Source organism: Diabrotica undecimpunctata, chromosome 2 (genome assembly GCF_040954645.1).
Source record: "Diabrotica undecimpunctata isolate CICGRU chromosome 2, icDiaUnde3, whole genome shotgun sequence".
NCBI lineage: Eukaryota > Metazoa > Arthropoda > Insecta > Coleoptera > Chrysomelidae > Diabrotica > Diabrotica undecimpunctata.
In genome coordinates, this window is record NC_092804.1 from 92444106 (window position 1) to 92471776 (window position 27671).

General features: G+C 33.5%; 1 protein-coding gene across 3 annotated transcripts in view; it reads right to left on the reverse strand.

Moving 5' to 3' along the window:
* Madm (MLF1-adaptor molecule) overlaps window positions 1-27671 on the reverse strand; it is an 800745-nt gene that overhangs the window by 360009 nt on the left and 413065 nt on the right. For all 3 annotated transcript variants that reach the window (XM_072523211.1, XM_072523210.1, XM_072523212.1), the window contains one exon: window positions 22265-22348. In XM_072523211.1, the coding sequence (XP_072379312.1) occupies window positions 22265-22348 (84 nt within the window). The remainder of the gene's footprint in view (window positions 1-22264; window positions 22349-27671) is intronic.

Genomic DNA, 27671 nt, shown 5'->3' on the forward strand with positions numbered 1-27671 from the left:
ATACCACGGATGTCATCTTTAATGTACTCCAAGAACTTAAAAAATGACGGTTCTAATATGCAAAAATACGAAAAAAATTTTACTTCGTCGGCACAAAGTTCAGGAAATAATGTAGTATAAAAACTATAATAATGTAATGTAATGTATATAACGTATAATAACATATACATTATATAATATAATATACATATTATGTATATGAATTTTCCGACTCTTTTTCACTCTCCCTTTATTTTTTAATAAAAGGGCAAGAAGAAACAACGACTCGTTTGATATCATATTGTTGACTAAACAATATTAACTATTCACTCTTCTTAAAGTTCCATCTCCTATCGGAGGTTGGATATCATAACGGCTATGGTCACTTTGTTGGCTGCTGCTCTGAAAAGTTGTAGTGAACTACAGTTAAACCATTCTCTAAGGTTCTTCAGCCAGGAGATGCGTCTTCTTCCTATGCTTCTTCTTCCTTGGATCCTTCCTTGCATAATAATTCTCAGCAGCTCATATTTTTCTCCTCTGGTTATGTGACCCAAATATACTAGTTTTCTTCTTTTTATGCTGTTCATAATTTCTAACTCCTTATTTAGACGTCGTAGTACCTCAGCATTGATAATCCTTTGAACCCACTGAATTTTTAATATTCTTCTGTAACACCACATTTCGAACGCTTCTATTTCCCTTATGTTTTGTTTCTTCAATGTCCAAGCTTCAATGTCCAACTATTCACTACTAAACGTATTAATTTTTGCTGGTGGCAATTATCGGCCACCAGTTGCCCATAATTTTTTGTGCGTTAATTTGGTGGCGCCACCAGTTGCCTAGTCTAATACCGGCCTTAGGGTTGACGCAGTTTCAACAGGGTTGCCAGTTCTCAAAAATTTCTGGAAACCGAACACCCCCGATAAAGTTTTGAAATTATTTTGTCCCTTATAAAATCACTTTTAACAAGGACTTCTAATTTTTTTCATTTCTTGTATTACTGTCACCACCTCCTCCTCTGTAGGCTGTCTTAACTATCGCATCTTCTCCAACCGTCCAGTCGTCTACTGCTTCGTGCTCCACCTCACCATTTAATAATTCTTCAAAATGTTTTTTCCATTCCGTCATTATTTCTGCCGGATCGCTAATTAAATTTCCGTCTTTAGCTTTCATATAACTACAGTGGCTTTGGTAACCTTTTCCCATCTTTTTAACTTCTTGATAGAACGACCTCACCTCTTTGTTTTTAAACTTCTCTTCTATCTCTTTTAATTTCAACTCTTGTGGTATCTCTTTTTCCTTCTACACAGAGCTTTCAATGTTCCTCGAATTTTTCTATATTCTTGTTTTTTACACTCTCTATTATCTGTTAATATTTGTTGTCTGATCTTCTTTTCCTTTGCTATCGCCTGACACTCTTCGTCAAACCAATCTTTGTCTCTTGGAGTCGCACTTAACTATTTTCTTGCTAGCTTCTCCTACGGCAGATTTAATATTTGTTCCCAGGCTTGATCTGTCTGTAAATTTTGGTCACATTGTTGTAGAATTTTATTTATTTCTTCTTCATATTTATTTTTTTAGTACGGTTTTTTAGTCGGTCGTTTTAGTTTCGAAAAAAAAAATATAAGTTATCTCATAAATTTGAAGTCCATATTATTGCATCAGACTCCAATTTACAAAACCGTTTTATTACAGATTCCATGTGAAAATAAATTCCAAATTTCCCAACACCTGAAAACGGCTCTCCACCAATATAAACTATCTAAGGACTTCAAGAAACCACGCCAGCAGCTTCTGCAGAACAACATTATTCAAAATCGTCACACATCGACAGGGCAAGAAATGTTTGCAAAAGATGTATGCAATTTTCTTGTAAGTTGCAATATCCCACTGTATAAATTGGATAGATAGCAAGGTGTGTCAAAATTTTTTGAAAACATATTGTAAAGTTGAAAATAAGTCAGTACAGGTACCACCTGTATAAAAATACATAATATTACATACAATAAAAATTATGTAAAAGAATCCCAAATTAAATCCCAAAACTAACCAAACTTCCAAAGTAAATTTTGACCGAGTAAAAACTTATTTTGAATAATTTTTCTTTGTGGATTTTATGGACTTTTTTCAATCAAAACTACAATATCAAACAATGAAAGAATTTTAGAAAACCTACTGGAAAAATTTATTAACGGTGATACACCGAGAAAACTTGCATTTCAAGCCGAAGTACAGACACATGTCAGACTCCTAAAACAAATTTCAAAATTCGTTAACTTAAAATATAAAGAAATAATCTCCGATTAAGTACCTTATAATAAACGCGTAAAACGCGTTTTAATGAATGGTATTGAAACAATATAATAGAAACAATAAGAATAGGACAATTGAAACAATAAGAATAGGACGAGAGCATGTTTTTATGCCGACTATAAGAAGGCATAGCCTACACAACATCAATAGCGATAATGGATTACGACTGATAAACTTAGCAGCAGCACTGAACATGACCGTCGCTAGCACCTATTTTGAACACAAGAATATACACAAGGTAACCTGGACCTCCCCTGATTTAAGAACAACTAGTCAGATTGATCACATCTTAATAGATTCAAGACACGGAACGGACATAATAAACTGCAGAAGTTATAGAGGCGCAAACATAGACTCAGACCATTGTTTAGTGATCTCAACACTAAGGGCTAGAATTTCAAACTCCAACAAAGAAAAAGAAATAAATAGAAAGAAATGGAATGTACAGAAGCTGAGAGATGCAACTGTTGCAAAACAGTACTGGGAAAATGTTACCAATAGGTTAAGAAATCAAAGTCTAGGCGAAGAAGACCAGAGAGATATAGACTCATTCTGGAACAGGATAAGGGAAGATATTGAGTCAGCAGCACAAGATGAAATAGGAACAGAAACTTGTACCCGAAAAAATCACTGGTTTGACGATGAATGCAAAGACGCAACACAGAAAAAAAATGAAGCCTATGCAAAAATGCTTACCCGCCGAACTAGAACAAGTATAGAGAATTACCAGACAAAGAGAAGAGAAGAAAAGAAAATACACAGAATGAAGAAACGAAACCACTTAAAAAAGGAACTTCAATATATAGAAAACCTCAACAGAGAGAAAGAATTCAGAACATTCTATAAGAAAGTTAACATCAACAGAAAAGAATTTAAGGCAAACATAAATCAATGTAGAAGTTTAAATGGCGATCTCTTAACAACAAGAACAGACGTACTAAACCGATGGACGGAATATTTTAACCAGATACTTAATATAGAGGAAGAAGAAAACCCGGAAGACGAAAGCTGCGAGGTAAGCGGAGCAGACGAGAGGGAGGAGGATCCACCAACGATCCTGGAAGTTAAAGACGCTGTAAACAAACTAGCCAGAAACAAATCACCCGGAATAGATAATCTCCCAGCGGAATTATACAAAGAAGGTGGCCACGATATCATAATAGCGCTACAGCAGCTTATAAAAAAAATATGGATACAGAAGTCCCTTCCCAATGATTGGAATATTGGAATACTTTGCACCATACACAAAAAGGGAGATATCTTTTAATGCTCTAATCATCGAGGAATTACGCTCCTAAATGCAGCGTATAAAATATTCTCCAATATACTATGCCATCGTATGGCACCATATGCAGAGCGAATAATAGCACAATACCAGGCTGGTTTCAGAGGTGGTAAATCAACAATTCATCAGATTTCAACCCTAAGACAAATTCTAGAGAAAACACTGGAATACGGTGTAGACACGCACCACATATTTATAGACTACAAGGCAGCCTACGACTCTGTAAATAGAAGAGAATTGTTTAGAGCAATGATAGACCTAGGAGTACCAAATCTGTGCAAATTTTAGCATTATGCTGATGATATCAATATTGTTGGGAAAACGGAAAACGCAGCACGAGAGGCGTACGTAGCATTAAAGGAAGCGGCTACAAAAATGGGTTTAATAATAAACACCAATAAAACAAAATACATGAGAATAGGTACGCAACCACAAACACTAGGCCACTTGTTATAGAAAATGACGTCATCGAAGCAGTTAACGAATTTGTATACCTGGGAACGCTCGTCAATACTGAAAATGACACTACCGCAGAGATAAACCGCAGAATTTGCACGGCTAATAGATGCTATTTTGGGCTTAATCTCCTTTTTAAATCTACAGTTATATCAAGAAATACAAAAGTAAAACTCTACAAAACAATAATGCGCCCAGTCCTAACATATGGTTCAGAAACCTGGACTTTAACAAAAAGCAATGAAAGCATGTTAGGATGTTTCGAAAGAAAAATACTAAGGCGCATCTATGGAGCGGTAAATGAAAATGGTGTCTGGAGAAGACGATACAACTTCGAACTCTATAGGATATACCAGGAACCAGATATCGTAAAACACATAAAGATAGGACGTCTGAGGTGGGTAGGCCATGTAATGAGGATGGAGCAAATCGACCCAGCTAGAAAAACGCTCCTTGATAGACCTATTGGTCAAAGAAGAAGAGGAAGACCCAGAACAAGATTCCTAGATAACATCGATGAAGACATGAGAAATATGGAAATACGTGCTTGGCGGAGGAAGGCGATGGATAGGGACGACTGGAGAAAAATTCTTGGGGAGGCTAGGACCCATACAGGGTTGTAAACCCAAAATGATGATGATGATTGAAACAATATGCAAATCTATTAGTGGAAATTTAGACGCTTCCGATGGCGAATACTTTGATAAATACATAGGATAAACAGTGGTGAAGCTCAAATTGAAAAACTCTTAAAAAATCAAATATCTGTTACCACTTCAGTCCTAAAAACTTTTAACTCTACTATCAAAAAATTGCAAATAGACGAAGAAACCTTTAATGAAGACTTAAAAAATAGTGAAATTACACTTATGGACATAGTGACATTATAATAGTGACATATCTTTTTACCAAGCACAATTAAAACCCTATATTTATACGAGTTTTACAAACACTAGATTTATATGAGTCTTTAATGAAAAGCTACGTATTTTTAGAAAATTATTTAAATATCTTAAATGCTATCACATTTTCTCATCTGCAAATTTTACATAGTTCTATTATTTCGCCAAAAGACTTAATGGACAAATTGAAATAAATCTCACAGTCTTGCAAAAGAATGTATTGCCTCTACCCACCTATATGTCAAATATTGTTCAGTATATTGACATAATAGAACGTCATGCCTGTCAACTTGTTTCAAAAATTGTTTTCATTCTGGAAATCCCATTAGTTGGTCCAGAAATCTACACCTTATATCAATTATATTCAATACTAATTTTAGATAATCAAACGGTTTTCATCATATACTTTCAACTGCATATATAGCGCGAGATGATGATTCAATTTCATTTGTATTACCCATGGACACTGAAAAATGCGAACAGATCCAGCAACCAATTCTCCCATATCCCATAGACACCGGTGCCATATTATGTAAAGCAACAGCTTTTGAAAACCCTCAGCGTTTTGCCAAAAACTTGCTAAATGTCGATGCTATTGGCAAAAGGTTACAATGTGCAAGAAATTGACCGAAATTTATGGTTACTAACTATTTCCAATGCATTACCAGTAACAATCAAGTGTGCAAGAAAAGACGTCACTACACAAATAATCAAAAGAAATTCAATTTTAAGATTAATTCCCGAATGTACCACATTCATCGGCAGTACCACAGTTCACGCCAGAGACCAACACGAGAAATAGAGTTACATATCAAAATTAAAACTGTTAAAACTCAATAAGGTCAACGTGGAACGCTTCAATCGACCAATTGAACGGACACCAAGCTCCGCTTGGTACTGGTCCCCCATACAATATTATTCCAAAGCGACCTCACTAAATTATAAATATTTTTAGTTGCCGTTCCATCTTATAAAGCCGATACATTTTTATTCGCTCTTTTCAATCATAGCACTATAATCGTTCTACAATGAAACTTTAGTCACACAAACTGGTTAGTGTTTTAGTCGTATTCACGGGTAAGTATCTTTTTCTATATTTAGGCCTCTGTTTTTTACCTACTTTCTTTTGCATAGCAGATACTTTCTTAAAATAAAGCTGAAAACATTTTAACTTTTTTACCTATTTTAACTTTTATTTTTTGTTATACGTACCTATATTACCTTATTTTCTTTAATATCTTATTAATAAAACCTTTTCCTATAAATTTATTTTTATTAATGCCACGCTGTGATCAGAGATTTTGCTGAGATCGTTTTTCTCTGAATACTCAGCTTTATTTCTGATTGGGTTTTTCTTTTAGGAGAAAACTGATCTTTGTATGAATTTGAACCACACTACCTTGGGGAAACAATCAGCAACCACCCATACTACCTTAAATCCACACACGCATCAGAATATAATTTGAAATCCATTTGCCAACCTGGGGACAAAAATGAATGCTATAATCTAGAGACCAACAACCCCCCTTAACCCAAACAACAACCACCGACAGCGGCTAACTTCCACAAAGATCGGAACCCTTCCTGGAGAACTGAACGACTCCTTCAGAACGAACTAAAGCTGAGTACTTTTTTATACCTAAATTATTTTATACCGGTAACCGACAGAATCTTTGAGTCTCAGTTTAAAAATTTATTTTTGTTTCACATTCATAATAATATGAATTCTGTTTATTATTATTTAATAAATATATATACCTTAACTATCAATTCGTAAGTTTTTTTTTTATTTCCTGTACCTTTCTGGGATTGGTGTGGGGAGAGAATGAACAGGGAACGAACGCAGAGCTGAGCAGTCGGGCAGAGCACCATTCTGATGGATGGAACGGTGGCCGTTTTTCTCTTGAATATCCTTGGGATATTCGAAGAATTTCTCCCCTCGTTTCTTCCATCAGTGTAGTGTTGCTTAACGCCATCTTAATAATATTAAGACTTTACAAAACGGTGCCCAACCAGCTAAATCCTATTTATTATTTCTCGCGCTTTTCTTAGTCAGGATGCAGGGAGTGGAAATTCACTTTTATAGTATTTTGCAGATTTTTATCGCTAACAATTTTTAATACACAAATATGTGTAATTTCATATTTTAAATTTAACTCATTAGTTTTCATATCGATTCTGTTTTTTTTGTTTTCAACAGTAATGACTTAGGTTCAAATACTTGTTTTTATATTTTTTTTTCCTTTGATAAATTTGCTGGTAGAAATCTATATTTAATAATATCTCATAATATTTTTATTTGTATTATTTATTATTAAGATAAATATTTTTACTGCTTGTGATAATATGTTTGTCCCAAAAATAGTAAATTTTCAGAATTTTGTTATGCTCAATTGATAATTTTACTATCTTTACTTGATTTTCTATACTATTTACTATCATTACATCCTTTACTCTTCGCCAGTTGTGAGTTTCTCCTTGTTTTTCTTCTTTTCTCCTTCACTTTTTGCAAGTTTTTAAAACTAGCTTCTCTTTAGTAATCATGGCCCTCCCTCTTAATCCACACCACCTTAAAACAGATGAATTGGCCTATGAACTTAACATTAGAGGTTCTGCAGTGCCCGCAAATGTTGAGGAGCGCAGGAAATCTCTTCGGGGGTTCCTTGCAGACGAAAGGAAAATAACCCCGGAATTTAAGTTGACCCGGGTTTTAAGCAGAATGTCAAGAATGCTGAAAAAACGTACCAGGAATTGAAAATCTTGATCGAGGGTTTCACTGGTACCAGCGCAACTTCTAGTTATCGGACCATTTCCCATCGTTTTCACCACCTCACTGGAAGAGCACGTCGCCTTGCCGCATGAGATGAAGAGGAGGAGGCGATCAAGCAAAATTATAAAATGGACGTATCCATACCTCTTGGTGAGCTGGAGGAAAAAATAGGAAATCGTCCCGATCAAGTGAAGCATCAACACTTCTCTTCTACACCTATTACCTCTATTTCCTTTCTTTCTTCATCAAAACCTATTCCTGTTCACAAATGGGGAATTAGAAAATTTTCTGGGGGTGACAATCTCATCCCTTTTCTTGAACAACTTGATGTCTTAAAACATTCTAGAGGATGTAAAGATTCTGATCTTTTACTCTTTGCTGGAGATCTTTTCGAAGGCTCCGCCTTCACTTGGTGGCATAACCATTATTTAAAAAAGTCATTTACTTCTTGGGATGAATTAGTTACGGAATTGAAACAAACCTATCTACCAGACAACTAAGATAGAGCCTTATGGGATCAAATTCGTACCAAAAAGCAAGGTCCTCATAAGCCTTTTTTCTCATTTATAGCCGATTGTAAGGCACTTTTCAATCGTCTCGGAAAGAGTGTCTCAGAAGCGGAGCGAGTGGAAGAAATTAGGTTAGGCCTTCTTCCTGATTTTGTTATGGGTCTTGCTATGGTCCAAACTCTTACTATTGCTGATCTCATTAATGCGTGTAAGTGCATAGAGACTTCTCGTGCAATTTGTTCTTCCCGCTCTAAACAGTCGACTTCCTTACCTCAAAGATTCAGTGTCCTAAATGTTCAAAAAACGACCACACTGGTGTCACCACCAACCCGCCAGCACGACCTTCCAACGTGCAGCATGGAAGACCCGCAGATCGACCCAGCGCTCCCCATCGTTAACAGGTCACTCTCTACCTTCACTTACAGCTCTCTCTTCACCTATTGTCGCTGAAGACCTACCTTTTTACTCAAACAACTTCAATTCAAACATATCTCCACCATATGTTGCTTACTCTTCACTCGTTGTCAATCCACCTGTCTCTACCATTAACCCGGTATCTTTGGCACATACTACTCCCATTAGTCGACCTTTATCAACAAATCCACTGTTAAATTTCGTGAACATGATAACCGTCCCTATCTTTCGGTCACTATTTTTGACGACTTTATTCCTGTTCTTATTGACTCTGGTTCTAACGTGTCAATTTTTGGTTCTCAAGCCCTTTATCTATTGAAAAGATATAAATTGCAGATTAATTATGACGTTGCGATACACCTAACGACAGCTGACGGTAGCCTACAAGATGCCATTGGCTCTGTTCACGTTCCCGTTACTTTACAGAACATCGCACAATCCTTGAAATTTTTAGTTGTTCCCTCCGTATCACATAAAATCATCTTAGGAATGGATTTCATTCGTCTTTTTGGGTTATCTTTTAATTTTTCTGACTTTTCCTATAGCTCCAGTAATATTTCAACTTGCATTATGAACACGATTTCTGATAGGTGCACCTTGACTCCTTCTCAACTCACTTAATTAGATTCGATCATTTCTCTATTCAAAGAAATAGTTCCAGAAGACTCTATTGGTCGAATAACCCTTTATACTCACCATATCGACACAGGAAATGCAAAGTCAATAAAGCAAAGACAATACCCTCTATCGCCTGCAATGCAAAAGACCCTCAATGAAGGTGTTGACAAAATGTTGAAGCTAAATGTTATTCAACTCTTACACACTTCAACTCCTTGGATCCTCTATGGCTCGTTAAAAAGAAGAACGGCACACATGGCGTCTGTTTTGATGGTAGAAAGCTGAATGCTATAACTATTCCGGACAGTTACTCAATGCCCCTTATCGACTCTATTATCTCTAAGGTTCGTAATGCTAGGTATATAACATCCATTGATTTACGACATGCTTTCTATCAAATTCTTCTCGACGACGAGTCTAAGATCAAAACCGCTTTTTCTATCCCAAATCGTGGAGTATTTTGCTTTAACGTTCTTACCTTTGGCCTAAATAATTCCGCACAAGCAATATGTAGATTAATCGACATGGTAATCGATCCCAAACTTGATCACTAAGTACTCAAACTCACCTTAAAGTACTCTCCGCGCTCTTTAGGCAACTGAAACTTGCCAATTTAACCATAAATTTTAGTAAATGTTAATTCTGTTGACCATCTCTTAAGTTTCTAGGTTTCATTGTCGATAAAAAAGGTCTAAGAACAGATTCAGAGAAAATCAATTCTATTTTAGAATACCCCGTACCTCAGAATACCACACAGATTAGACGACTTATCAGTTTGATCGAGTATTATCGTAGATTTCTCCCTAACTTTAGTTCTGTATGTTCTCCCATTTCGGATTTATTAAAAGGAAAAACGGAAGGACCATATCATTGACTAAAGAGGCTGATTCAGCTTTCTATGCGATAAGAAACCTTCTCACTCGTGCTCCTGTTCTTGCTAGTCCAGATTTCTCAAAGAAATTTTATATTGCTTGCGATGCATGTGACTCTGGAGTTGGCTCAGTCCTGTTCCAAAAAGAGGATGGTTTTGAGCATCCCATCGCTTATTTTAGTAAAACTCAAGTGCCAACGCAAGTACAGCACGACTGAAAAAGAATTTTGGCCACACTCCTGTCCGTCGAGAAATTTAGAGGTTACATAGAAGGAACAGTTTTTTGCGTAATTTTCAGTGGCTTTTCACCATGAAGAATGATTCTCCTCGTCTAACACGATGGATAATGAAGTTATCTTCTTATAAGTTCGACATTGTGTATCGTAGTGGTTCTCGTAACGTCGTTGCCGATTCTCTTTCCAGAATTCCAGAAAATGTCCCAGAAGTTTCACTTCTAAATTTGTCTAATCTCACTAGGGACAATTGGTATAACACCTTAATAAAGAAGGTTACCAATGACCCACATAAATGCCCTTCTCTTACAGTTGAAGATAACGTCTTGTACAAGCACGTCTTCTCTCGTTCAAAATTCTGCGATTCTCTCCTAATTGAAAAAGTTTTGTTCCCTCTCCACACAGAAATTCTATCCTCCAGATGTACCACAATGAACCTACAGCAGGTCATTTAGATGTATCAAAAACCCTTGGTAGAATTTCTGAATTGTACTATTGGCCTAAAATGAGACATTTTGTATGAATTTTCTAGCCTCTACCGTGGGGAGCAAGCAATAGCCAACCACACTACCTTGGGAAGCAAATAATAGCCAACCACACTACCTTAAATCCACTGATGCACCAGAATATAATTTGAAACCCATTTACCAACCAGGGGACAAAAATGATTGCTATAATCTAGACCAACAACCCCCCGTAACCCAACCAACAACCACCGACAGCGGGTAACTTCCACAAAGATCGAACCCTTCCTGGAGAACTCAACGACTCCTTCAGAACGAACCAAAGCTGAGTATTATTTTATACCGGCAACCGGCAGAATCTTTGAGTCTCAGTTTAAAAATTTATTTTTGTTTCACATTCATAATAATATGAATTCTATTTATTATTATTTAATATATATATATATATATATATATATATATATATATATATATATAAAGTATTTTTTCATTTTCTGTACCTTTCTCGAATTGAGGACCCTTAAGCTAGCGGGGACAAATGAGCGGAATCCAATTTAACCTACGTAATATTTTTTCACCCATTTTTCACTAATTTATTACCACCCTAATAATTTTTCACCACCAAACCACCCTTAATGGGAGCGATTCTGCTGGCTTAAGGTTCAAGCTAGCAGAATTCAGAAAAAAAACTTTTTGCTGATGGCGTGCTTTTTTACCCATTTTTCACTAATTTATTACTACCCTAATAATTTTTCACCACCAAACTACCCTTAAGGGGAGCGTTTTTGTTGGCTTACGGTTAAAACTAGAAGAATTCCAAAAAAAAAATATTTATGATATACCAAAGCTAGGTTTTTATGAATTTATTACCACCTTAGTAATTTTTCCCCCGTTAACGATCCCTTATGGAAAGTCAATAATTCTAGATTAAAATTTAAGGGGAAAAGTTATTTTTTTTTCAAATTCACTCTCCTTTACTTATAACTGAAATAAAAAAATACTGTTTTTTAAATGTTTACTAAACTTTAACCACCCTGATAATCTTGCACTCCTAAACCAATCTTATTTGGAAAAGTTCCCTATAGCTTAATATTTGAGCCAGCGAAATTAGAAAAATATATATTTTAGAAATACCACAGTGTTCTAGGTTTTAACGAATTTATTACCACTCTAGCCAATAATTCTGTTTGTTTAAAATTTAAGGTGAAAAAAATGTTCTTTTACAATTCCACTCCCCTTTACTTATAGCTGAAATAAAAACTGTTGTGTTAAGTTTATACTAAACTTTGATCACCATGATAATTTTTCACCAATAAACCATTTGTGAAATAAATTTGGAAACGTTCCTGCTAGCTTAATATTCGAGCCAGCGAAATTAATAAAAATTATTTGTGAAATACCACTAGTGTTCTTCTAGATTTTTACGAATTTGAAGGTGTTGAAAAATCTATTTTTACAATTTTACTATACTCTATCAATCAATATTTCTGTTAGTTTCAAATTTATGGTGAATTTTTTTTATATTCCACTTAAGACTACTTATAATTGAAATAAAAAAGTGTTCCGGTAAGTTTTTATTACACTTTCACCACCCTGATAACTTTCCACCACTAAAGCAATTTTATTTGCAAACGTTCCCGCTAGCTAAATAGTCGAGGCAGCAGAATTTAAAAAATATATATTTGTGAAGTACCGCAGTGAAATAAAATACCTGGGAATTACACTGTCTAGCTATGGAGACCTAGACAAAGAAGTGAGAGATCAAGTACAAAAAGCAAATAGACTGGCAGGATGCCTTAATAACACTATATGGCGAAGCAGACACATTGACACTGAGATGAAGTCAAGAATTGATAAAGTCAGTGTAAGACCAATGATGACATACGCCTCAGAAACAAGACCCTACACAGCCACAACGCAAAGGCTACTAGAAACGGCAGAGATAAGAGTACTGAGAGGTATTACAGGAAATACGCTGAGAGATCGAAAGAGCAGTGCAGACATTAGAAGAAAATGTTACGTACAGTGTACAAATGAATGGACACAAATAGAAAAAAAAAAATGGAATAACCACATAAGCAGAATGGAGGAGACTCGTGTCGTCAAAATAGCAAGAACTAAGTCACTAATCGGCAGAAAAAGTAGACGACAAAAGTAGAAGATGGAGTGACAACATTTCATAGAGGTATCAATCCGCCAATAAACAAGAAGAATTGCTTATAAAGAGGAAGAAGAAAAAGTAGAAGAAGACAGTTGTTTACTCCTCTATAAGAAGCCAATTATTCTGCTAGGTTGAATTCTGAACCGACAAAACAAAATTATAAAAGGTATTTTAATATTTTTTTTGTATTGTACTTTTACTTCAACCTTTTACTACTTTTTTGCTCTCTTCATATTTTTCATCTAACACACTGGGCATAAATTCCGCACTTTACGTTTTAATTTTGTGGGCGTAAAGTCGTACTTTCTCGTCTGGTACAAAAAAATGTACGTTCGCATTTCAAAAGTTAAAAATCAACTATAGACGTAATCGTGCATAGATGAATGTGCGCTGGTGTTTACTATTAAAAAATACTCAAACACTATTGTACTCAGCATAAAACACACTCAGGGACAGTAAATAGGCGCTATATTTGCAATTTATTGCCAACGTTAAATAACAGTGAAGAGCTAAAATCCGATTAAGACTGCAGCCCCCCCTCCTTGATTGGCGGTACACTTCGCTCAGGTCTATGGATATACCCAATAAATACAAATATTTTAACTCTTTAACAATATGTTTCCCATTAACTGTGCTTAAGGGTCAAAAATTATGAGGTAGATAAAATTCAGTAAAAACCTGGCAAGCAATTTATACTTTCGGTTACAAGAGGACTACAGTAAAATAGTAAAAATAGATTTTTTATCACCTTAAATATTAACCCAACAGAATTATTGACTCATAAGGAGTAGTTGAGGGGTGAATAATTACTAGTGTGGTAATAAATTCATAAAAATCTAGCAGAGCACTGTGGTATATCATAAATATTATTTTTGGAATTGTACTAGTTTTAACCGTAAGCCAGCAAAATCACTCCCCTTAACGGTGGTTTAGTGGTGAAAAATTATTAGGGTGGTAATAAATTAGTGAAAATTGGGTAAAAAAATATGCCATAAGCAAAAAGTTTTTTTTCTGAATTCTGCTAGCTTGAACCTTAAGCCAGCAGAATCGCTCCCCTTAAGGTTGGTTTGGTGGTGAAAAATTATTAGGGTGGTAATAAATTAGTGAAAATGGGTGAAAAAATATTACGAAGGTTAAATTGGATTCCGCTCATTTGTCCCCGCTAGCTTAAGGTACCTCTGGAATTGGTGTGGGGAGAGAATGAACAGGGAACGAACCCAGGGCTGAGCAGTCGGATAGAGCACCATTCTGATGGATGGAACGATGGGCGTTTTTCTCTTGAATATGCTTAGGGATATTCGAAGAATTGTGTTGCTTAACGTTCTGGTCTTAATAAGATTAATACGTTACAAACGTAGATGATTTAAACATTGCACAACACAAATTAGACTAATATTCAGAAGAACTAAACCATATCATGAACCAATCATTCATCGAGGAACATTTATCTTTATTTACCATATCAATCTTATCACCCTAGTTACCTCATACCTTTAATGTAGATGTTGAAACAAAATATTCCCAAAAATAGCAATCGGATGGTCCCAGGATCAGCCTCCATCTTCACCTCCATTTCATGTAGAAATTCGATTAGACAGAAACTTCAAGGCTTAACTTTCAGAAAAAGACCCGATGCCCAACTAGAATCCGAAGAGGAAGCGGAGACACCAAGTACACTTTAAAACTCAAGCATGATAAATTTCTTGGTTTAAAAATTTACATAATAAATTTTTTGGTTTAAAAATTTACATAATAAATTTTTTGGTTTAGAAATTTCTAAAGACGTCCCTGGTCTGAGATAAGATTTCCGTTTCTCTGTTTACGTTAAGAAGTAATATGCGCTTGCGTATCTGCGTTAGAGACAGATCGGTAGAAGGTCAAGCGGGCAAGTTGAACAGGGTAACGAGAGTGGACAGACGCAGTTATGTAGTTTGCAGAAGTCACAAAATTTGTTGAAAATAGTAATTTTTACTCTATGTAATATGTCAGTTTAGAAGGAGTAATCACTATTTTCTAAACACCTAAGAGATTTGTGCCGTGTACAACAAATTTGGAAAATGCCCACGTGTTCCAGTTTTTTTAAGAAGCCATGTCAAAGGTTTGCATTTAGTACCATTTCAACTTCATTTTGTTTGTCTTTGGTCGTCTTTTCAGACCAGTTTTGAAGCAGTCCCTTTTGTATAGCAGAGCTTCCAGTAAAATCCAGTTTCTACCCCCAGAAATGTTAGTAAGTCCAGTTTACAACTCAAGTGCATTTTAGTGAAAATCAAGGTAACTTTTTTTGTGTTTAAACTTTTAAAATAAAAATAGACATTTTTTTCTAATAATTGCTTTCGTTAAAATTTAAGAATCTGTAATAATTAAAATTATATGTATTAGGGCGTGGCCATAGATGTCATAATTATTCTCTGTCTTAAAATGTTATGTTGGCATATGACAACTGGCAACTAGCTTTATTATTTTTGACAATAATTTATTTTGGTTTTTTAAAGAAGATTAACCTCTTTATAAATAGTTTCATTAAAAAGATAATTCTTTATTTGTAATATTATTTCGGCCACATGTTTTGTAAGTTTTGTAGCATCTACTGAGTTAGTAAACAAATAGGACACATCTTTGTAACTAATTATATCATATATATTTTGTACCATTTTATATTTCGTAGCTGTTTGTGTTGAGACAATAATAAATATTTAATTAATCTCTCTGAACCATTTTGTTTATTTTAGAAAAATCACCTAACCCCTGTTTGTGTTCTTTATTTTAGGAAGGAAGAACCTTTCTTTCCTCCAGCAGGAAGTTTTCTCGAAGCGGCGTCCCATTTCAAATAGCTAGAGGTCTTTCTTGTTGTCTTTATCTGCTCATTTGTCCAGGAGATTTATGTAAGTATCCTCTTTTTGCCTCAATCCGACCCCTTGCCATTCACTTTGCCACGCCCCGCTCACCAAATAAGCCCTGAGTGCCGTTCGCACAGTATCGTTTATTTTGCTTGCCCTATCTCCACCCCAGTAGTTTCTGTCCCCAGTTTTGGAACCCTCTATAATTATTCCCTATGTGGTAGGCAAAATATAAGGGCTTTTATTAATAAGGGGAGCTGTTATATGAGAAAATATTAACCTTGAACTAGCTGAAGTTCGCCGACTTCACACTTCATCCTTCAGTTCCCATAGAAATCTCTGACTTGCAGAAGACCCTTGGGACGACCATTAGCCAACAGCCCTGGGAACATCAACTCTGCGTTCTATAGGCAGGTTATAAATTAGCATCGTAGACGACGAATACCTCCCTTAGCTGTTACTTCAACGCAGTCAGTTTTGTAGTCATTTTAAATTAATTTAATATTATATTATATCAATTGTATCAAATAAAGTCTTCTTTAAAAATTTAAACGATATATATATTATAAACGATTATTATATATATATATATATATATATATATATATATATATATATATATATATATATATATATATATATATATATGGAATATATTCAATGGTTGAATAGCAGAGGTTTTATCGGTCAATAATTGGCAAATAAAAGTCGTCAACTACTTTATTGATTTATTTCAATACGTTTCGCTTTTATTTTTAAAAGCATCATCAGTTGACTACAAATAAAAAAGATTTTAGAATATAAGTAAACAAACCAACAGGGTTCATACTTACAAAAACAATTTGTAGGGTTTTTTATAGATGTTATAAAAACTCTACGATAACTTAACATTAAAGATTACAAACTAAACGAGAGGCGAAACAAAAAAATACAGGTAAAACTGTAAGAACATTAGTTCATTTAATTTTAACTGATGGCTTCATTTGAACGTTGGTTTAAGCTCTTTCGAGGGTCAAACCACACGAAAACAAGCCACATGTGAAAATTATGACGAGCTGATCCAAAACAATCGAAAATATTAGTGTGGTTTGACCCTCGAAAGAGCTTAAACCAACGTTCAAATGAAGCCATCAGTTAAAATTAAATGAACTAATGTTCTTACAGTTTTACCTGTATTTTTTTGTTTCGCCTCTCGTTTAGTTTGTAATCTTTAATGTTAAGTTATCGTAGAGTTTTTATAACATCTATAAAAAAACCCTACAAATTGTTTTTGTAAGTATGAACCCTGTTGGTTTGTTTACTTATATTCTAAAATCTTTTTTATTTGTAGTGAACTGATGATGCTTTTAAAAATAAAAGCGAAACGTATTCAAATAAATCAATAAAGTAGTTGACGACTTTTATTTGCCAATTATTGACCGATAAAACCTATGCTATTCAACCATTGAATATATTCCAAATTTAATCAACGGTCGTATTTTTTACTATATATATATATATATATATATATATATATATATATATATATATATATATATATATATATATATATATATATATATATATATATGACAGCTCAGACAGGTCCTAGAGGCCGAAGGCTTGACTGGTTTTTTTCCATGTCTTTCTATTTTGTGCTAGGTTTCTCCTGTTTTGTACTCCTAACAATCCCAAGTCTTTTATAGATTCCGTCCATTTTCTTCGTGGTCGTCCTCTTTTCTTTTTTTTGCCAGCTTCAGTAGTTATTAATACTTTGGGGACTCTTTCTTCCTGCATTCTAGCTACGCGTCCGAGCTATCTTAGTCTTTGAACTTTCGCAATGTTTGAAATTTTTTGTTGTCCATATATTTGTTGTCCATTATTTGATTATTTGTTCTTCTCCGGATATGCCCATCTTTTATACATCATATATTCTTCTGAGTATCTTTCGTTGCCATCTATTTAGCTTGAGTTCTATGGTTTTGCTTAAGATCCAGGTCTCGCTAGCATAAAGCACCGTTGGTCGGATAACCGTTGTATATTCTTCTTTTTGCTCCTCTGGATATTTTTTTTTTTTTGATCTCAGCATCTTATTTAAAGTTCCAGCACTTTTACTACCTTTAGCCATTCTTTTTACGATTTCTTCATCATACCAATCTTTTTATCTTTGACAAAAAGATTGGTAAGTGGTTTAAATTATTCGTATGAAGTTTTGGTAGTGCTAACTCGGCTGCTCGTTTCCCTGAGTCGTTCTCATCTATTGTCTTGTGCTATTTCCTGTCCTGATAGCTTCCAGTCTACTTGTTCTTGGAATTTTTTCCCAATTTCTTCATTCTGCAATAGTATAGCAGGTTAAGTTTCTTTATTGCGTGCCTGTATTTTTTGTTAACTATGTCTTGGGATTATTAATTTTTATGGCTTCGAATACCTATAAGTGTCTAAAAGACCATTGTTCTTAAAAGACCTTTTTCGTAATAAATTATGTTTGGGGCTATAGTATTCCGTAAAAAAATACGTGATCTTTTACATCACTTCATTCAAGTATTAATAATGAATAATCCATCTCAAAATTTTATTGGTTTTTAGTTAAAACCTGTCTTGTAATTTTAAGTCTTTGTGTGATGTTTTATTGTGTGATGTTTTATGTTTTTCAGTAGCAGAACATTTATTGTGGTTTCGTTCTTGTTTTCGTTTGTCTTTTGAGATGCGATGTAGACACCGATGTGTGTATTCTGTAGTCTTCTGTTTTGCGATATATATTTGGGTCTAGTATGCGACATATATGTTTTGTTGTTCAGTATTAGTCTGAGGTGAAAGACCCTTCAGCATTCGATTGTTTACGCAACACGGTATTAGTCTCAGGTAAAAGACCTATGATGAGATATTTCCTCGCGCAGTTTTTTGTTTCGTGCCAACAGATGTTGGCGCATCTGTCTCGAAATATATTTTTGAGTTTGCCAAATTACGTTGAATTTATTGAGTTAAAAACCACTTTTGTTTTTGTACTGTTGTTATTGAGACATTAAAGATCTAAAAACCTTTTTCTTCGTGTAGATATTATTTGTTTGTGAGATGACTCAGATCAAGAGTTGTCTAATTTTGATTTGGATTAGGTGATGCTTTAAGAGTATCATTTTTAACGTTTTTATTTTCCGTCATGTCGCGAACAGCAGGTTTGTAACTTTTTTAAGATTTTGTTAAGGCTTTGTTCGGGTTTTGTGCAGCAACTTAGCACATTAAGAACCTTGGCTGTCTATTGTGAAGAAGAGAATAGCGAGTTTTCTAATTTATAATTAGAATAACTTATATAATATATTATATTTTTTTATAGTTCCTCTTCGCTTTTTCAGACTTCTAGCTTGTTGCAAGAAAAACTTTTCCGAGTAATAATTTTTGTTCTATTTAGCTTGAAATAGCTTGAAATGTTACCGTCAATTGAGATAGTGGTTTGATATTTTTGCAATGGTTTGTTATGAAGTGACCTTTTTGCTAGGTACTAGGCACTGAGGAAGGCTAGGTACTTACAGGATAACTCCATTTTCATAGTCCTCTCAAAGTATTAACACAATTGTCAAAAATTGCATTTCTTTATGATGAAACTTTTTTGCAATTACTTGTCAAATCTACCTAGGACCCACATTTTTAGCAATTTAGACTTGATTTAGATCTTTGGACTTTACTCGATTTTGCCGCTGTTTTTTCAGGCGTATAATACACGACGCTATCACTTGTCCTAATGATTTCGACAAATATTAAAATACTCTTTTCTTTGGTCACATATTTCATTCTACAGGCAACAATTACATTTACTGAGAACTTATGTAGTGTACTTTATTAATCCCTTTATTTCTTTTGTTTGCGCCGAACTGGAAAACGTTCAAGTTTACTTTCCGCTACAATAAAGGAGATAATAACTCGACTTTGGCATTTAAGATTTTACTCGTGTTTTTTTTTTTAATTTGTTTAGTCCCGTACTGATAATTTTCGATGTGCTGTTTCATTAGATCTGCACTTTGATTATTTTAGAGATAATTTTTTTGTTTTTTGTGTTACTTAAGTTAGAGTCTCCTGCGCTGAACTACTGCTTGATGGTTGGTGTTTTGTTTTTAACGTTTTAGAGTTGTTTCCGATTGTAAATACTGGCGTCCCAGCAGGTTTAAATTGTATCAGGGGTTGTGTAGCAAGTTCAATTGCTTTATTACGTGCCTGTATTTTTTGTTAACTATGTTTTGGGATTATTAATTTTTATTGCTTCTAATACGCATAAGTGTTTAAAAAACCCGTGTTATTAAAAGATTTTTTTCAACCACTTCATTCAAGTATTATTCATGCATAATCCCTCTCAAAATTTTATTGCTTTTTAGTTAAAGCGTTTTGTATTTTCTTATGGGAACAAATATTTTGAACCAAACTACATTTCCCCTTTCCAAAAATGAATTAGCTTAAGCCTAATTTATAAAAAAAAACCACTATCCGATTTTAGTTCGCAGTTGCCAGTCATTATTTGTATCAATATGCATTCAGACGTGCATATTTGTAGTTTAGTTACGATCGAAAAACTCACAATTTTGTGGTAAGTCGTTCACTGTTCGTTTTTAATTAATTGAGCTAGGAAGAGATCTTTTTTTTTTGTTTATTCATAGAGTCCAACTGGCAATTCAATTTTTTTGCCGCTTGCATTCACAGAATTATTTTATATCTGATCTCTGTCGACTGGGTTAACCACCCTTGGGGTATGATGTAATTCACTACTTGTTCCTTTGGATTCCAACCTCTCTATTTCTCCATGCCTATGGCTCTGTCTTCAAAGGTCAACAAACTATTAAGTGAGTGCAATATTTTATAATGATAATGTTTTTTTTGCGGTTAGAGACATTAGCTTATTTTTATTGACAATAAGCAACGTTTTTTTTTAAGTTTATCTTTAGTTTTTTTTTGAGTTGTTACTAAATGTACCAATATAATTTTTGCAACGTTCATTTTAGCCAAACGAAACAATGGCCAATGAAATTTGTACAGATTGCAGTCAAATATTCATTTGATTATAATTTTTTTGTTGAGATATTAAAGTTTTGATTAAAGTAATTTTCGTATTGTTTATTATTTAAATTATTTTAGGACTGCAATTTGTTTAAAGTATAAAATTATTGATGACAATAGGTATCATTATCTGTTTTTATTAATATGTATTTATTAATAAAAAATGTTGAGCATTAATAAACAATGTTTACTGTTTATTTTTTTTACAATTCATGTTTGTTTGAAAGTTTAATAAACATAATTTTTATTGTGACGTATTATTTCATTTTTGAGTAGAAACGATATAAATTATTTGAATTTTGTTGTAGAAGATTATATAATCATTCTTCTAAAGTATTTGATTGAATATACAACCTTTTCTTAGAGCTTTTGATTAAATATGCCAACTTTAATGATTTTTGTTGATAATTTGCTGATGTTTTCTGACGAGTGTTTCTCTAATGTTTTTGAGAGAAATGTTTGTTTAGTTAATTTAACTTTTTAGTTTAGCTGTATTCCGTGGCTCTTGTTTTCCTTGTCGAACTGTTATATTTTGTTATCTAATTAATATCTATTGTTTACATATCTGTTTTTGATCTACATTTGTCTACTATCTATTTCCTTACCCACCCCCACTGAAGCGCCTCTGACTTGAGCAACGTGGTTCATTAAGTAAAGTGAACGAGAAGCTTTTTGTTATAAATTTTTGTCAGCTGTTTCGCGACCATAGTATAACACGATATCGTTCACCTGACTGGCTAATCCTCCTAGTATATGTGGGTATCATTTGTTCCTTTTTTTTTTACCAGAAAGTAGTCTGAATTTGCATCCGTTCCTTTATAACTTTAACGGCCTTCATATGTTTCGCTTCAATCAATACATGGTCCATCTGATTAATTGTTTCACCACCTGGTGACATCCAAGTACCTTTATGAATCTCCTTATTGTCAAAATATATGTGCTCACAATACGCATATTATTTTCCAAACCAAATTCAATCAATCTTCTGCCATTTAGACTGTTGTCTCTGTGTTGGCACTTTCCGCCAGTTATTTTGTCTGTAAGCATCCTCCTTACCAACTTTTGCATTAAAGTCTCCTACAATTATTTTCATATCATACGATGATATTTCGTGTAACAGTTTTTTGAGTTGTTCATAAAGTAGTCTTTAATATTCTCATCCGTATCTTCTGTTGGTGCATGTAAATTTATAAATGTTGTTTTTCTGTATTTTCCCCTCATTCTTAACTGGCATAATCTGCTTGTTATTGGTTCAAAGTTCAATGCAATTTTCTTTTTAACAAAAAAACCCACAGTGGTTTACATATAAGGAATGGAATGTCACACCAATATTAAATGTAAGTAACCTATTTACGGCCACACCAAATAGTATAATAAAATATAAACTATACTATACTATAATAAAAGTGTTAACTATTTTTTTTTCTACTTACTAGGATGTTCGGGAGCAATAAAATGCATATTTTTGAAATCGTCCTGGCACGTTTTAACATGATGGTTTATTGAATCAGGAGCAACTAGAGGGGAAACGGAAAAAGAAAATTAGTAACGATCGTATTTAGCTACATTATGATTGGCTGATAGGAAAGAATTGACAGCTACCAAACCGTCGCACCATTCTCGAACAATGATTTTCTGTTTTAAAAATTAATATAATAAATATTGCAAACTATTTGTATAAAACAACGAAATTGTTTATAAAAACATTCGAAAATGGTTAGGAATCCACAGGAAGGTATTCGTTTTACAGGATATCCATTCTCAAACGTAAAGTTGCAGATGTAAGGTTGTCACCGCAAAAAATTGCCTTACAAGAGCGTAACGCTTCAGCATGGATTAACGTATGCCTTACTGAATGAAACCTAGAGGCGGGTTTCAGCAGTGCCATTGTTCACAAACATTTTATCGCCAAAGTCATATGATATTTATCGCAAAAATACTACCTAAATACTAAAAATACTACTATCATTTTAAACTTTTTAGAATAATTACAGAATATATTGTCATTTATTACAAATTTATAATAATACTACATTTTTCGATTCGCTTAAAAATAATTCAATATGAAGTATCTTGGGTTCTATTATGTGTATCCAAAATAACATGTCATAAAATTCAAAATAGTTCTGTATATTGTGACCGTAGAATGTACTTTATTACAAACTTGCTATAAGCAAAACATAACCTAAATAAATATTACTATTAAAGAATTCCAATCGCAAAAAACTAAAACAAAATGTTATAATTCATTGGCGCAAATTAAAGGAAATCGACAATCTAGGCTCATACTAGGTACTGCCTTTAATAAAGAATGAACTAAACTAAACGAATAAAAAAACCCGTAGAAAGCGAATTTCAACATAATTAGTTATTTTAACTAACTTATTTGGGAATTATAACGTACTCTGCATAACATAGAAACTTTTAAACATTTTCTTATTTATAATGGGGCAATATATATTTTTTGAGCATATCCTGGAAGAATGTAAATCTAAAAAAAAGTATTATGCGAATTTGAAGGTTTGATTAATCTATCAATATCAATATTTAAAGTTGCAATAAGTATAACTTTTATAATAAGGTCAATATTTTTAATTTAAAACTCTTATAGATGGTCTAAAAGTAATATCCTTTAGATTAATATTCGTATTGTACGGCCATAGATATGATGCTTGCATTTGACGTTGGTCGCCTAACTCCAACCTTATCCATTTTAACATCTTGTATTAATAATAATATTCTAATTTAATCTTATGTTAATTTATTTATTTCTTTTAATTTCTGTCATCTCTCTTAATTATCTCTATCTCTATCTATCGTAATCTCTTTATTAAAAAAATTAAAGGTTAAAGTATGTTTATTGATGTTTCAGTTTCTACTTCGGAAATCGTTCTCAAAATACAAACATTAGTAAATTAAACAAATTTTGTTTTTTGTTACTTGGTGAAAAATTCTTCTTATAATTTAATTTTATCTGAATCATTTATATTGACAATTCAGACACACATTATACATTTTAAAGTAGACGACTTCAAAATGATATTACCAATATTGTTGAGTTGCGTTTCTTGGACGACTTTATTTGTAAGATAGTTCATTCGATTACATGAAATCAACTTTAACTTGAGAATATCCGTCAGAAAAAATCATAGCATGTAATTCGTCTTTAAAAAGACAAACACATGCCATGATGACAGTAAAAAATCTCCTGTTAGTGATTCCATAGTAAATTATGAGGGAAAAACCTCATAATACTATCCCGACATGGTAAGTATTTGGTCGTGCATTTAGTTTACTTTCAATAAACACCAAATTCTGATTTTATATGTTTGTTATTTAAAAAAACATAAATGATGTATGCTCTATATATTACTAACTTACTAATAATGATATTTTCCTTTTAATAACTTCCTCTTTCAATATGGGTAACCAGATCCTACTACATTCTGCCGAGGAACTCGCTACACAATTGGTCTCATTTAGCATAATTAGAGCCGCTTCTTTGATTTTTCTCTTTTTACCATCCGTTTCTTTTAGGACTATATTTGAATCATTTCATTGAACCCTATGTTTATTATCACATGCGTGTTTACATATTTGAGATCTATCAAATTCTCTATTTTTAATATAAGATTGATGTTCACTTATTCCAACATTTTTTGACCTTGATGTTTCACCTAAATAAAACTGATCGCATTCAGAAGGTATTTTATAAATGCAATTCTTTGTCCTTTCTTGTTCATTGTTAGGTTTGGTTTTAGACAAAATACATCTCAATGTGTTTGTTGTTTTGAATGTTGTTGAAATGTTGAATTTATTTCCTATCCTTTTAAGTTTTTCTGATAATCCTTTTATGTATGGTATTGTTATTTTCCTTGTATATGCTGTAGGATCTCGTTCTAACCTGTTCTGTTCTATTCGGTCGATTGTTGAAAATTCCTTATTTATACACGATAAAGGATAATAATTTTTTAATAAAACAGATGTTAACAAATGTTTTTCCTCCAAGAACTTTTTTTCTAAAAGAAGCGGCTCTAATTATGCTAAATGAGACCAATTGTGTCGCAAATTTCTTGGCAGAATGGAGTAGGATCCGGTTACCCATATTAAAAGAGGAAGTTATTAAAAGGAAAATACCAGTATTAGTAAGTCGGTAACATATAGAGGATACATCATTTATGTTTTTTAAATAACAAACATATAAAATTAGAATTTGGTGTTTATTGAGAGTAAACTAAATGCACGACCAAATACTTACCATGTCGGGATAGTATTATGCGGTTTTTCCCTCATAATTTACTATGGAATCACTAACAGGAGATTTTTTACTGTCATCATGGCATGTGTTTGTCTTTTTAAAGACGAATTACATGCTATGATTTTTTCTGACGGATATTCTCAAGTTAAAGTTGATTTCATGTAATGAAGTTTCAGCAAATTTCAGTTTTGTTTAAATATTTCTTTTCTTAGCACATATAAATACATACAAAAATTATTTTGAGAACTAGCGAGATGTTAACAGAGAATGTACTTATCATTTTTTATCACAATCTTTAACACAGCCGAGAAAAAAAATTAAAGGCAAGGTGGGCAAAGTTGCCCCGGAAAAGTTCAACATTGCCCACCTATTTTAAATTCACTGTAGGGCAAAATTGAAACGTAATAGGACTACTATGCCCGCGGCATACGTTTTGATTTGACTACTTTGCCCACCATACACTTTTGAATTTTATTTTTTAATAAAACTAGAAAAAAAAACTCTATTTTTCAGAACTTTTTATTAAAAAAATACAAGAAAAATTTGTATATTTTTATTAAAAAAACACAAGACAAATTATAACTCAAAACAACTTAAATTTTCTTTAAAAGAAAAATATCCTCTTCTACTTTGGAAAGGTTTCTTTAATATTTTTCTAATGTTTTCAAAATTGACGTCCGATATGTCTGATATGTTTGGATAAACAAAACCATTTATATTTTTTCTTAAAAATTTTACGGTGTAGTACATATTGTTTTCGTTTATTATTTCTAGTATGATCCCGACGAAATGTTTAACGGTTTTTTTTTGTAAGAAATTGGACCACCACAAAAGTACCAATTTTTAGATTATTGCCATCTACTTCGATATTTTCATCAGACTCGATATTTTCAACCATTTCATCCTGCTCTTCTTCATGTAATTCATCTGCCTTTTCAACATTATCATCGTCACTGTTATTCATCTCCATCTCCATTCTTTCTGCTAAATTTTCGTCGGCATTCGTCTCTATCTCTATTTCTTCTTCTGAATCCGCGATCCCACTTCCCTCCTGATTCTGATCAAATTCTTCAAATTGAACTGATTGACCGGGTTCAGTATTAAGCAACTTTTTCTTTCCTTTTTTAATGTTATCTCCTTTCTTTTTTTGTTGTAAAAAATTTATTAATGCGTTATCAATTTCAGAGCTTACTCTTTTCGCAAATCTCTCATTTGGCATCTTTTTTAGCACTTCATGTGGGTCAAAGGGACAAATTCCAGTTGCGCGAAATGAACTTTGAAGATTTTTTTTAAAGTTTGGTTCAATCGCGTCTATTAGTTTTGTTAGCAGTTGAGGAAAGATGGTTTTTTCAACTGAGTTTAAGTTAGGCTGACTAGTTTTTAAATCAGTAAGGATCTTTTTCCAGGCTCTTTTTAAAGGCCGAAAAAATCCAAAATCAAGTGGTTGTGTAAGCCCTGTAGAATTAGGTGGCAGAAATACAAATCTTATATTTGCCCTTTGACAAGCCCTTATTATCTCAATATTGAGATGTGAGGACAAGTTGTCCCCAATCAAAACCTTGGTGCTGTTATCCCGTTTTGACCACGGTAAAGCAACTTTAAAAAACCAGTCTTGGAAAGTTGATGCATCAAACCATCCAGATTTTGTTCTATTATACAATGTACGAGGGGGGCCACCCGTTATCCATCTATCATATAATCTTTCAGCTCTATAAACAACATAAAGTGGTAGGCGTTCTCCTGTTGCGGTAGCTGCGAACATTAGTGACACTGCGCTTTTAGTGGCATTCATGTATCTTTCCGGGTATTTTATCCCACGTCGAAATACACATTTTTGGGTACCAGGGTCATCTGACAGATTTGTCTCGTCATAATTCAGGATATTTTGAGGTTCGATGTTTTCAAGTGTTATTTTTAAATTATTAAAATATTCTTCTATGATTTCTTCAGTATTGGCTGCCCTGGAGCGTTTAACGTTTTGACAGTGCCTTTGAGTTAAAATGTGCTTATGTCGTGACAAAAAAGCCTTGACCCAGTCACAATAGGAAGGTTGTTTTTAGAGAAATAAACAACTCGAGTTCCTCTGGCATCTAAATATTGTTTGACAAGCATTCTAATCTCTAGGCTTGTTAAAGGAGCGCCATATTCTGCACTTGATATAACAACATCCACTAAATGACGTTCTTCTATTTTAGTGAGTGTAAGGGGATGGCCAATGGAGGAAACATGCGTTTGTTTAATTTTGTTGAGAATGGTTCGGCGTGGCACCTTAAAACGTTCCTCTGCCTGACGAGAACTTAAACCTGCTCTCACTGCTTCCACGGCTCGTTCAAGCACGGCGTCAGAGTAGTTTACATACTGCCTTGCTCCCAATTTTTTTCTGCTTTTACTTGGCATTTTGATTTTTTCCTTGAAAGAAAAAAAAAATAATTAGATAAATACCGACATTCTGTTTTACGTAATAATTAATACTTTACGGCGTTAAACTTAAAAGCACACTTAAGTTTCCTTTTAAATGACTATAAACCATTTTATATAGAAAAATTTAAAAAAATATTAATGACAAATGGCAGGACAACATT